The sequence below is a fragment of the Phocoena sinus genome, chromosome 19, assembly GCF_008692025.1.
Source record: "Phocoena sinus isolate mPhoSin1 chromosome 19, mPhoSin1.pri, whole genome shotgun sequence".
Lineage (NCBI taxonomy): Eukaryota > Metazoa > Chordata > Mammalia > Artiodactyla > Phocoenidae > Phocoena > Phocoena sinus.
Window position 1 is genome coordinate 25,410,139 of NC_045781.1, and position 12,220 is coordinate 25,422,358.

Genomic DNA, 12,220 nt, shown 5'->3' on the forward strand with positions numbered 1-12,220 from the left:
TCAAAAGGGTATAAATGAAATGAAAGTCTCCCTCCTTCATGGATTTCTAATACTTTTGTTTTCCTCCCCAGACTTTTGTCAGTTTCTTGTAGACCCCTCTAGAGAAATTTATGCCGGTACACACATACACACACAAGTGATAGCATATTATAACACAATTGTCTGCTTTGTTTTCTCTGTTTTGTTTTTGCATAATAATATAGTAATTCAACAGACATTTATTGGGCACCTAATATATGCTGGATCCTGTTCTAAGTACTCGGGATAGAACAATGAAGAAAAAAAACTATGTTGGTTTTCTACTGCTGAATAACAAATTACCACAAATTCAGTAGCTAAGAACAACAGACGTTTATTGTCTCTCCGTTTCAGTGCATCAAGAGTCTGGGCACTACTTAGTTGAGTTTCCTGCTTCAGGCTCTGGGCAGGCTGCAATCAACATGTCCGCAAGGCTGTGTTCTCCTCTGAAGGCTCAGTTGGATTCTTCATCTGCTTCCAAGCTCGCTCCAGTTGTTGGTAGAATCATTTCCTTTTGGTGCCTGGACTGAGAGCTTCAGGTTTTCAACTGGCTGTTGGTCAGAGGTGTTAAGTTCCCAGTTGCCACCCTCAAACAGTTCACAAATGGCAGCTTGCTTCTTCAAGGCCAGCAGGAGAGTGAGAGTGGATCCACTAGCAAGACAGTCTTATATTATGTAACATAATCACGGGAATGACAGCCCATCACTTTGTCACATTCTGTTGGTTAGAAACAAGTCACATGGGACTTCCCTGGTTGTCCAGTGGGTAAGAAGCCGTGCTCCCAAGGCAGGGGGCCCGGGTTCGGGCCCGGGTTCGAGCCCTTGTTGGGGAACTAGATCCCACACGCATGCCGCAACTACGAGTTCGCGTGCTGCAACTAACACTCCGTGTGCCGCAACTAAGAAGCCTGCATACTGCAACTAAGAGTCAGCATGCCACAACTAAAGATCCCACATGCCTCAACTAAAAAACATGCCACAACAAAGATCCTGCATGTTGCAACTAAGACCTGGCGCAGCCTAAATAAATAAATAAATAAATAAATAAATAAATATATATATATATATATATATATAAAAGAAACAAATCACAGGTCCCATCCGCATGGAAGAGGAAGGAATTAAACACCAGTAAGTGGGGATCGTGGGTGGGGGCATGCGTCTTAGAGTCTGTCGCCTCACGAACCAAGCCCCTGTGGTCATGGAGCTTACATTATAGTAGGGGAAGACAGACAACAAAGGAATAGACAGATAAAGGCTGCAAATAAATGCTAAAGCAGAACAATAAATCTGGCTAAATGGAACAGAAGTGAAGGGTGTAGTCAGGGCAGGCCTCTCAGGGGCAGCAACATGGGAGCAGAGACCTGAAGGAAGTGAGGAAGCTGCACAGAGAGCTAATAGAAGTGGGCTCCAGCCTGAGGCAGCAAGTGCACAGGCCCTACCTTGTGGACTTGTTGGAGAGTTCTGTAAGTCGGCAGACTGGTGTTGCTGCAAGCCATCGCTCAGGCGGAAGGACACAAGCCCAGAGAGGAGATGGGGTCAGATGGGATAGGACCTTGTGGGTTTAAGGATCTCTGAGCAGGATGCAGAGCTATTGGAAAATTGGGGGTAGAGGAGAAACGTCGTTTGGCTTACCTTTGCAAAAGATCACATGGTTCCTGGGGTGAGAACAGACTGAAGGGAGGCGTCGGTGGAAGCAAGGAGACCAGTTTGCAAGCTGTTTTAATCATCTCAGCAGGAAACAATGATGGTTTGGATGGAAGTGGCGCTGGTGTGTTTCCTGGAAAGTAGGCGGATCTAGTCTGAGGTGGAGCCTGCAGCACTGAGGGTGGAATTGATGGGCGGTGGGAAGGAAAGAGAAAGGTTAAGGGTGATGGCAAGGATTTGGGCCTGAGCCACTTGAAGAATGGTGTCACCATTTACTGAGATGCAGAAGACAGTGGGAGGAATGGGTTTGGACAGAAAAAATCTAGAGTTTGATTTTATTATACACTTGAAGGCAAAGCATATAGTCAACTTCTTTTTTTTTTTTTTTTTTTTTTTTTCCGTACGTGGGCCTCTCACCGCTGCGGCCTCTTCCACTGCGGAGCACAGGCTCCGGACGCGCAGGCTCAGCGGCCATGGCTCACGGACCCAGCCGCTCCACGGCATGTGGGATCTTCCCGGACCGGGACACAAACCCGTGTCCCCTGCATCGGCAGGTGGACTCTCAACCACTGCGCCACCAGGGAAGCCCTCAACTTCATATTTTTAAAAGTTCACTCTGGTTGCTGTGACATGTTGGATTGAGAAGTTAAAGTGTGGATGCTCTGAGACAACAATTGGAATGGTATTGTGGCAGCCCAGCCAAGGAGTGTTGGTGGCCCGGGCTCAGCAGAATAGGGTGGGAGGAGACGGAAGTGAATGGACTTTCAGTGTGTCCTGGAGGTAAAATAGGGCAGGTCCGGAGGTTGTCTGAAGGTAGTAGGAATGGTTTTGTTGCAGGGAAGACCACACTTAATCTGATGGGCATAAAGCAGAAGGTGACTATCAAAGTAGAACAACAGCAAGAGTAAAACTGGATTCTCCACAGGGGCTTTGGAAACTACTTTCATGAACAAGTGTCTTAGTCCAGGCTGCTATAACAGAATGCCACAGAAAACCACAAGGTGGCTTATAAGCAACAGAAATTTATTTCCTGCAGTTCTGGAGACTGAAAGCCTAAGGTTGGGGTTCCAGCATGGTCAGGTTCTGGTGAGGACCCTTTTCCAGGTTGCAGACTGCCAATTTCTCAATGTATCTTCATATGGTGGAAAACAGAGGGAGGAAGCTAGTTCTCTCATGACTCTTTAAGGGCACCAATCCCATTCGTGAGGGCTCCACCCTCATGATCTCATCTATTCCTAATTGTATACTCAACTCCCCCCCACCCCCCAACCCCATACTCCTATACCATCACATCAGGGAGTAGGGGCTGGGAGAACATAAACATTCAATCCATAATATTCTTCCCTGGATCCCCCACATTCATGTCCTTCTCACACACAAAATACATCTGCTCAAAGTGTTAACTCATTCCAGCATCAACTCTAAAGTCTAAAGTCCAAAGTCTCATCTAAATATTATCCAGATCAGGTATGGATGAGACCTAAGGTATGATTCATCCTGAGGTTGATTCCTTTCTAGCTGTGAACTTGTAAAACCAAACCAATTATGTGTTTCTAAAATACAATGATGGGACAAGCATAGGACAGACATTCCCATTCTAAAAGGGAGAAACAGGGAAGAAGGCAAGGGTGATGGGTTCCAAGCAAGTCCAGAACCCAGCAAGCCAAACTCCATGAGATCTTAAAGCTCCAGAATAACCCTCTTTGGTTCCATGCTCTCCCCTCCAGGCCCACTAGGGCAGAAATCCCACCTTTCTGACCCACTGGGGCAGTGGCCCCACCTCCACTGGGGTGGAGGTGCTGCCTCCAGAGCCCTACTAGGCAAGAGTCGGCCCCCAGGACTCTGCTAGGAAGCCCCATCCCCACAGCTCTGGGCAGCCCTGCCCATCCGGCTCTGGGCAGAGGCTGTCTAGCCTGGTAGAAGCAAGGCAATGGTCTTATTTTCTGAAACCAAGGAGGCAGCCCTGATGATCTCTGAATCGCCTTTGGGGTCACTCTTCTCTCGTCTTGAAGAATAGCACATGATCTCACCAAATAGCTCTACGGTCTCATCCTGTAAAATCCACAAAGTTTGACAGCCTTCCTTCATTCCTTCCTATTTTCTTCTCCTTCGGTTTAAATTGGCAGTTTTCCTCCCGGGGTGTCAGCCATATCCTTACTCATTTCCTGATGCCCCAAATGGTCACTTGGCCATATCCTTAGTGTTCTCATTTTCTGCAATATGGATAGGCTGAGAATTTTCCAAATCATTAAGTTCTACTTCCCTTTTGCTTAACCGTCTGTCTTTAAGTCATCTCTCTCTTCTTGAATTTTACTATAAGCAGCCAGGAAGAGCCAAGCCACACCTTCGACACTTTATTTTAGCAATCGCTTCAGTTAAATACCCAATTTCATTGCTTGCATGTTCTATCTTCCACAAAACACTGGAACACAAACACAATTCAGCCAAGTTCTTTACCACTTTATAACAAGGATTGCCTTCCCACCAGTTTCCAATAACATGTTCCTCATTTCCATCCGAGACCTCACCAGAATGGCATTTACCATTCATATTTCTACCAACATACCGTATATGACTACTTAGGTATCCCCAAAGAAAACTGAGTCTTTCTCTACAGATCTCTTTTCTTTGACCTCTCATCAGAATGACCTTTAAAGGGGGAATTCCCTGGAAGTCCAGTGGTTAGGACACTGCGCTCTCATTGCCAAGGGCCTGGGTTCAATCCCTGGTCAGGGAACTAAGAGCCTGCAAGCAATGCGGCCAAAAAAAAATTACCTTTAAAGGGCCTTTCATGGCAGTATAAACTTTTCTACCGTGTGCCTCCAAACTTCCCCAGTCTCTACCCATTTCCCAGATCCAAAGCTGCTTCCACATTTTTAGGTATTTGTTAGAGCAGCACCTCCACTTCCTAGCACCAATGACCTATATTAGTCAGGGTTCTCCAGGGAAACAACCGGGAGGATGTATATATTATCTATTATTTGACTTTGTTATATATGTAATATATATCCATATATAGAGATTTATATGGAGATTTATTATGAGGAATTGGCTTATGCAGTTGTGAAGGCTGAGAAGTCTCATGATCTCCTGTCTGCAAGCTGGAGACCCAGGAAAACCAGTGGTGTAATTCAGTCCAAGTCTGAATGCCTGAGAACCAGGGACGCTAATGATATAAATCCCAGTCCAAGCTGGAAACGATGAGATGAGATGAGATGTCTCAGCTGAATCAGCAAGGTGTGAAAAACAGGGTGAATTCCTCCTTCCTCTGCCTTTTGTCCTATTCAGGCCCTGAACCCATACGACTCCAAAACTGGATTGTGGTGATGGCTGCACAACTCTGTAAATTTAGTAAAAGTTATTAAATTGTACGCTTAAAATGAGTGAATTTTATGGTATAGAAATTACAGTATAAAGACTTTAAACACACACATGTGTAAACACACACACATATGCATACACACATAGATACTCTCACTCCAAAGATCCCAGAATGCACACAATTTGAGCAATATTTTTTCTAAAAGTTAGGAATGGGAGAAACTTCCATTGCACAGAACAAGATACAGGCTTCCACATTGCATGTTATTTTGAAGTCTCATTGAAATGCAATTCCCTACTTGGAATCCTCTTTGTACTCACAAAGGAGGAAACAAACATGGTACAATGGTGTATATTCTGTGCAAAAAAGGGAAAGTTGTAAATGGTACCTAAGCCCAAGATTATTAATACCTGGGCAAATACTTCATTTGCTAAACACAGAAGATACTAATAACTATAACTATGTGACTATTATTCATGGTTTTGTGAACTCTGGAGTAATATAATCACACACTAAGATTTAATTACAATGACAATTATTAATAACACCATGTAGTAGTATGTATGTGCAATTCCCCTTCTGTTTTATTCAAGTTAATAAATCAACAAAATTGTACTTAAATTTGCCTGATTCTTGGGCAACTTGCTTTTCATTTATCTACTCAATTTTTACTCTGCAGAATCTTGATGTTTCTGTAAATCTTGCAAGTTGAGACCATCAGCCCAGTATTTTCCCCCCTAAGAGTAAGAATGCTGAGAATGAATAGGACGTTATATTATGCAGGATAATGTCTGGTGAGTTTTTTTTTAATTAATTAATTTATTTGGTTACATAGGGTCTTCGTTGCAGCAGGTGGGCTCCTTAGTTGTGGCATGTGGACTCTTAGTTGTGGCATGCATGTGGGATCTAGTTCCCTGGCTGGGGATCAAACCTGGGGCCCCTGCATAGGGAGCATGGAGTTCCAACCACTGCGCCACTGGGGAAGTCCTCAATGTCTGGGTTTTTGATAGCTGTGTTTTTTGGCTCATCAGTTTAATGAAGGTGGTTTTAAAGAATGTAATGTTCTAAATAGCAAAATGAAAAGGTTGAGTAATCAAAATTTATTATTGCAATTAGTGTAGTCTTTCTCTTTGGTCGCAGTAGTAGATTACTTTGAGACAAAACATTGAGATTTGTTGTGGAAAGTGAATATATTTTTGTGTATTTAAAATTCCCTATTGTTTTAGACTGGATGGGTTTTGAGGAAACTTCCAGAAGAGATACTTTATGATTCTATACACATTCAACACTCATTTACATTGCCTTATCATCCTGCACACAAAGTAAATTCCTGCCTCAGGGCCTTTGCACTTGCTGATTTGCACTTGCTATTCCCTCTGTCTGATGTGTCATTCCCTAGATGGTCATGGTCCATTCCCCCACTTAAGTCCCTGATCAAATATCACTTCCTCAGAGCAGCCTTCCCTGATTAGCCCATCTAAAAATAGCACACCGTCACTATCCTTTTAGCTTGCTTTCTTTCTCTTCACAGCACTTAGCCACTGTCTGACCTTATATGCTTGGCAGGGACATCGCCAGTATTGTTCATTGCTATATCCCCAGACTTTGGCACATAATAATTCCTCAAGACATGTTTGTTGAATTAACTGAATGAATTTTAATTTGACTTTAAATATTTACCTTTTTTTGCCTCCCTAATCAGACAGTAAATTCATGGAAGGCAGCCAAAGGCCCTGGTTGCTTATTTATCTTCTCTAAAACAATTAGCTCAGCTCTGCAAGGATGCTAAACATTCAACCAAGATTTACTGAATGAATGCCTTGAAACATGGACATGTGACACGGCTAACCAGTCAGCGTTACCTGCAGGTGAACAAGAACAGTGATGTCTTGCCTTACAGCCCACATTTTACAAACTACTTTTATGTATATTAACTCATATGATCATTTTGGTAATACTTTAGTAGTTCTGAAGGTTCGCCTGAAGAAACAAGCATTCAAAAATAACAAATGTTAATTTCCGGAGTGTACTATTGCTAATTCTGAATACTATTTTTTTTTTTTTTTTTGGTTTAAATATCATTTAATGTGTTCTTGGACATCTGAAAAACTATTTTAAAAGACTGAATAAGATTTAAAATAAATAAGGAAATAAGTAAAAATAAGAAAGACTGTCTTGAAACATATATATGCATGGAGAGATTTTTCGAAGAGTGTTTATCAAAGTCTTCATGGTAGTTATTTCTACATGGTGGGATCTTAGTAATGTTTACTTTTTTTTGGCTTTGCATTTTCTCACTTGAATGTTAAAACAAATTTGAAGTCATGAAAAGAAACTTTTTTCTATACAATGCTTTATTTTTAATTTGCCAGTGTGAAGAGCATAAAAATATCACTACTCATTTTCCTGGCTATGTAATTCTCAGGACATAGCAAATTTCATTCTGAGAAAACTTTTAATACTGATTTATAGTAAAGCAACAACAAACAAATAGAACGAACCAAAATTCTTTAGGGTTTCGGTGTGTTTTCCATATTTATGCCATGTTATTCTCTGAGCAAGAAAAAAGGTAGAGCAATGCTTCGTAATTTGTTAATTTTTCATCTTTGCCAAAAAAACCTTTCCAGGAAATTGAGTTCCAAAATAGGCCAAAATCAGGCGTTAGGGCTCATTCTGGACTTTGGACCAAACTTAAAGGGCACACATGAAACGTACTAACTTATTTTCCGTTTTTCTCTTGATGATTTAAAACACTTAAAATCCCTGTCTTTTCCCCACAGGAATTGGGAAGATATGCAAATAACCACTTTGTGGAAAATCTCTGCTGATGCCAACAATATGGTCCTCAAATTAGGCTTAAAAGGTTTTGGGTTTTCTTTCATTCTGAACTAAGAAGGGTTTTTCATGGTTGCTGGTGCACCTTAGGGCAAGTGAAGTTTCTTTACACGCTGAACACCTTGTGTCTGTCTCCCTGCCGGTGCGTCTGCGCGTGTTTCTGTGTGCAAGTCTGCATAAAGTCGGTTTGGGGTGTGTGACGGTGGTTTTGAGCCCATGGTTTACGCACTCTACGAAGAAGCGCGTCCAGCCCTGTAGGTGGGCACAGGTTTCTCCAGTCTCGGGGTCGTGTGGGGGGACCCTCCGCCAAGGCCTGCGGCTCCCAACCCCAGCCAGGGCGCGGCAGAGCGGGCGCAGGGAGTAGTGGGATGGCCCGGCAGCCTGCGTCCAGGCAGGGTCCGGGACACATGCTCGGGTGGCGAGGGGGCGCATTTTCCTCCCTCTGGAACACTGCTTAGAGCGGAGATCTCGGAGGGGTCGGAGAAGCCCAGGGGGTCCCGTTGCTGCAGACTGGGGGAGGGGACAGTGGGCGGGGCGGCACCGCCCACAATCCATTCCCTGCGGAGGGGGCGGCGGACCTCCGTCCGGCCCCACCCAGCCTCAGGGACCGGGAAACTGGGATCGGAGGCGGCACGCGCATCAGGGGCGCCTGGACGCCCAGGTACGTGCTACCCTTTCCCCTAGCCGGCGCCGGGACGGGTTGGGCAGGGCGGTTTCAGCCCCAGACACACATTCCCGCGGCCTCTGTGACGCACCGCGCGGCCTCTGGGGCTGGACCGGCGGCGCGGGCGCGCGCTGTGGGGGCGGGGCGGGGGCGGGGCGCGAGGGGCGGACCCGGCAGAGGCCCCGCCCCGGGGCCGGAGGAGCAAGGACGCTACGGAGCAGGCGCGTCCCGCCGCCGTCGCTGCCGCTGCCGCCGCCGACGATCACCCTTCTCCAGAGCCGCCGCTGCAGCCGCCATTTGCCACGGGGACCCCGGTGACAGGGGCTCGGCAGAGGGGCGGAGGGAGGGGGGGAGGGCCCGCGGAGCCCCCGGAGGGCGGGAGCGACGCCGCCGGCGCCGGCCGGGCTCACAGCGCGACCGCGCCGCCCGCGGCGGGCCGGGAAGCAGCAGCAGCAGCAGCAGCAGCAGCAGCAGCAGCAGCAGCAACAGCAACAGCAGCAGCAGCCGCCGAGGCCGGGCGTTGCGCCTGAGGCGCGGCGGCGGCGGCGGCGGCCCTGCGGGCAGCCAGGAGGGGCGGGGGCAGCGGCCCGCCGCCGTTTGATGGATCCGAGGATCGCCTGGTTTCCAGCCAGAGCCAGCTCGGACCGTCCAACAGTCTGTGGATGCAGATCTGGGAGACCGACCCAGGGACTGAGGAACCTCTACTTCAACCACCACTGGTCACAGCAGCGGCGGCGCGAGCGGCTGGCGGCGGCGGCGGCAGCAGCACGGCCACCGGCGGGAGCGGCAGCAGCACCGGCAGCCGGGCGGCGCGGCCCCGGCCCCGGCCCCGGCCGGCATGTACCGTTCCGGGGAGCGCCTGCTGGGCGGCCACGCGCTGCCGGCAGAGCAGCGGGACTTCCTGCCCCTGGAGACGACCAACAACAACAACCACCACCACCAGCCCGCGGCCTGGGCCCGCCGGGCTGCCGCCGGGCCCCTCGGCGTCCCCGTCCCCTTGGCGTCCTCGTCCCCGCACTCCTCGGCCGCCGTCCCCGCCGCGGAACCCGCCGACCCAGCTTCGGGCAGCAGCAACAAGAGGAAGCGCGACAATAAGGCCAGCACCTACGGACTCAACTACAGCCTGCTGCAGCCCAGCGGAGGGCGGGCCGCGGGGGGCGGCCGGGGCCGACGGCAAGCGGGGGCTTGTACAGCGGGACCCCGTGGAAGCGGAGGAACTACAACAGGGAGTCGTGGGTGAGTGGTGGCCCTGCGGCTGGCGCCTGCCCTGCACACGCGCAGCCGGGCACACAACCACAGAAGGGGGATTGTGGGGGAGCCTGGGTGAGGCCACCCCCCTCTGCCTACCTTCGTTACTGGTCCTCAGGGGGCTGATGGCCATCGCTCCATCCCTCCGCCATCCATACCTTCTCCCAACCTTGGTTAGCGGTCCACAGCTTTCCCCCCTCCCCCTCAGCTCCACGCCTTTTCTGGACATCCCCTCAGCCATCCACACCCTCCCCTCACCTCCCTTAGTCATCCACATCCTCCTTTTTAACCCTCCACACCTTCCCTGGACCCCCCCGTTATCCATCCACTCTTTCCTCCCATCCCCCCTAGTCAAAGACACCTTCCCTCTATTCCCTCTCCAGCCCTCTAGCCCTCCCCACCCTGCACCCCATCATCACACCCCAAAATGAAGTCGCTTAGCACAGGCAAATCATTCATTCCCTGAGAACGTTCCTGTGTTAGTGCCTTTTGACGGTACAGGACTTGGAGGTGCTTTTCTTGCCAAGAATAGAAACATCCAGAAAGCTCCTCCCCCTCCCCCAATCCCAAACAGGAATCCGTGTCAGCCCTGAAAGGCTTTGCCTGCTATTGACCCTTGGCCCATCTCTTTATTTTTTATTTTTAAAACTTTCCTATATTAGCGATGCCTTGCTTTGTGGGGAGTGAGGAATGGGGTGACAGTTAAGTTTAGGCTGATGGAGATGGTGAGCTCTTCTTCTCAGGCGGATAGAACTTTCTAGGAGTTCATGGTCCTTGGCCCCAGTTTCTCTCTGTAAAGTTGTCATCCTGGCAGAGACAGCCAGTGCTTTTCATTCTAGGGGGTAACTTTATGCTAATGAATGAATGTTGCACCACTAATGACTTTCTGTTTAAAGTTCAGCTGTTACAAAATGGAATCTTACCTGACCCCTAGTGAATTATGTACATAAACAGGGACTGTTTCCAGCTAGATTTCCCTTCTGGAAGAGCCCCTGTGCTGGAATTGATTATACAGTCCTTTTTAAAAATTTTTGTAAAATAAAGCTTTTGGGCCGTGTGTGTGTGTGTGTGTGTGTGTGTGTGTGTGTTTAGCTTGAGTATGGAGAATGAACTTTAAAATTGCTTTTCATTTTTCAGATCCTGTTTTACATTGTGGGCTACAGTAGGCAAATGAAATCACCATTAGTAGTCCCTTGTGAAACCTTTTCCTAGATTCTTCCATTCAGATCTGCCCTGCTTTGGCAAGCAGAGAGAGTTCTGTGTACCTTTTTGAAGGTCTGGGTAAAATGAGTTGGTGGGTTCCATCTGCTTCTAGTGGGCTGGTGTCTGCTGTATGCTACTATTACAACTCCCACCTTTTATGGAAAATGTAGTCAAGCATTTTAGGACTGGCATTGGGGTACATATCAAACCTGTCCTCACTTTCCAGAGGGGAACCTTTTTGGGTTTAGTCCTCTGTTGCTAAGCTTCAAGGGCGCTCTCCATGGTCATCTCGTTTTAATAAAAGGCTCATGGTTCCATCCTGTTAGCATTTCCAAGATGAAGCATAAACCTGTGGTTTAGTGACAAGCAAATTGATACTGAGGGATTCTGGTAGTTTCATTTCACAGGAATAAGCTCCAGTTAAGTAATCACTGTAAACGAAAATCTTGAAGTTCCCTAGTTTCGTTTTACTGAAGCTTCTGCATATGTATGTAGCAATGATACATTATAAATCCAAAATGCTGGCTGCCTCTCTTTTTGATAGATTAGAAATTCTCTCTTTCACTTGCTATTTAATGTTGAGGATACTGTAAAAGGCTCACATTTGAACTTAGGTAGAAGCAAGATGTTCTTGGTCCTGATTCAAATATTATATTGTCCTCAAAGGGATTAAGGAGAGGAATTTCCATTTCCCAGAGGGATTACTGTTTAAAAACTGATTGTAAACCTGTCTTAAAACCGCTTATCGCTTCATCAGACTTTCCATTCTTTTGCCTCCTTCTTTAGAGGATGTCAGCAGTTAAATTTTTAAAATATTATTAAGCGGTTCCTAAGAGTGTTTTTGTAAAAGTGTCTGGGTGCTTAAAAATTCTTGTTGTGATTTATGGATCCTTGTTTCTTGACTTTTTCAAAAGTTTTGCTTTTTTTAATACAGGTATTTTAAAAAATCTGATTTCAGAGTGCACCTCAATGTTACGCTATTCTGAGATTAAATACGGTAAAACTATTCTGAGTTCTTGGGATGACTGACATTTAGCTAACAGATTAACAAATCGTGGTGGTCCCTGGCCTCTGAACTGACATGACTGTCCAGATAGGGAGAGGAAGAAAAAGCACATGAACAGTGGACTGGAACTGTGGGACAGCTGTACACACACTCTGTCTCACATGTTTGATCTCTCTGTGTTCTTTGTTTTGGCCAGACTGGTTGACTTATTCCCTGAACACTCCAAGATCCAGTTCAAAATCCTGACTTTGTTGCCCAGGTTCATGATTTTTTTGGTT

The 12,220-nt window shown here is 47.1% G+C and overlaps 1 protein-coding gene across 2 annotated transcripts in view; it reads left to right on the forward strand.

Moving 5' to 3' along the window:
- The first annotated feature begins 8,920 nt into the window (after positions 1-8,920).
- The window catches only part of TENT4B (terminal nucleotidyltransferase 4B), a 62,794-nt gene continuing 59,494 nt past the window's right edge, over positions 8,921-12,220 (forward strand). For both annotated transcript variants that reach the window (XM_032613949.1, XM_032613950.1), the window contains exon 1: positions 8,921-9,721. In XM_032613949.1, coding sequence (XP_032469840.1) covers positions 9,148-9,721 — 574 coding nt within the window. In that variant the 5' untranslated portion in view covers positions 8,921-9,147. The remainder of the gene's footprint in view (positions 9,722-12,220) is intronic.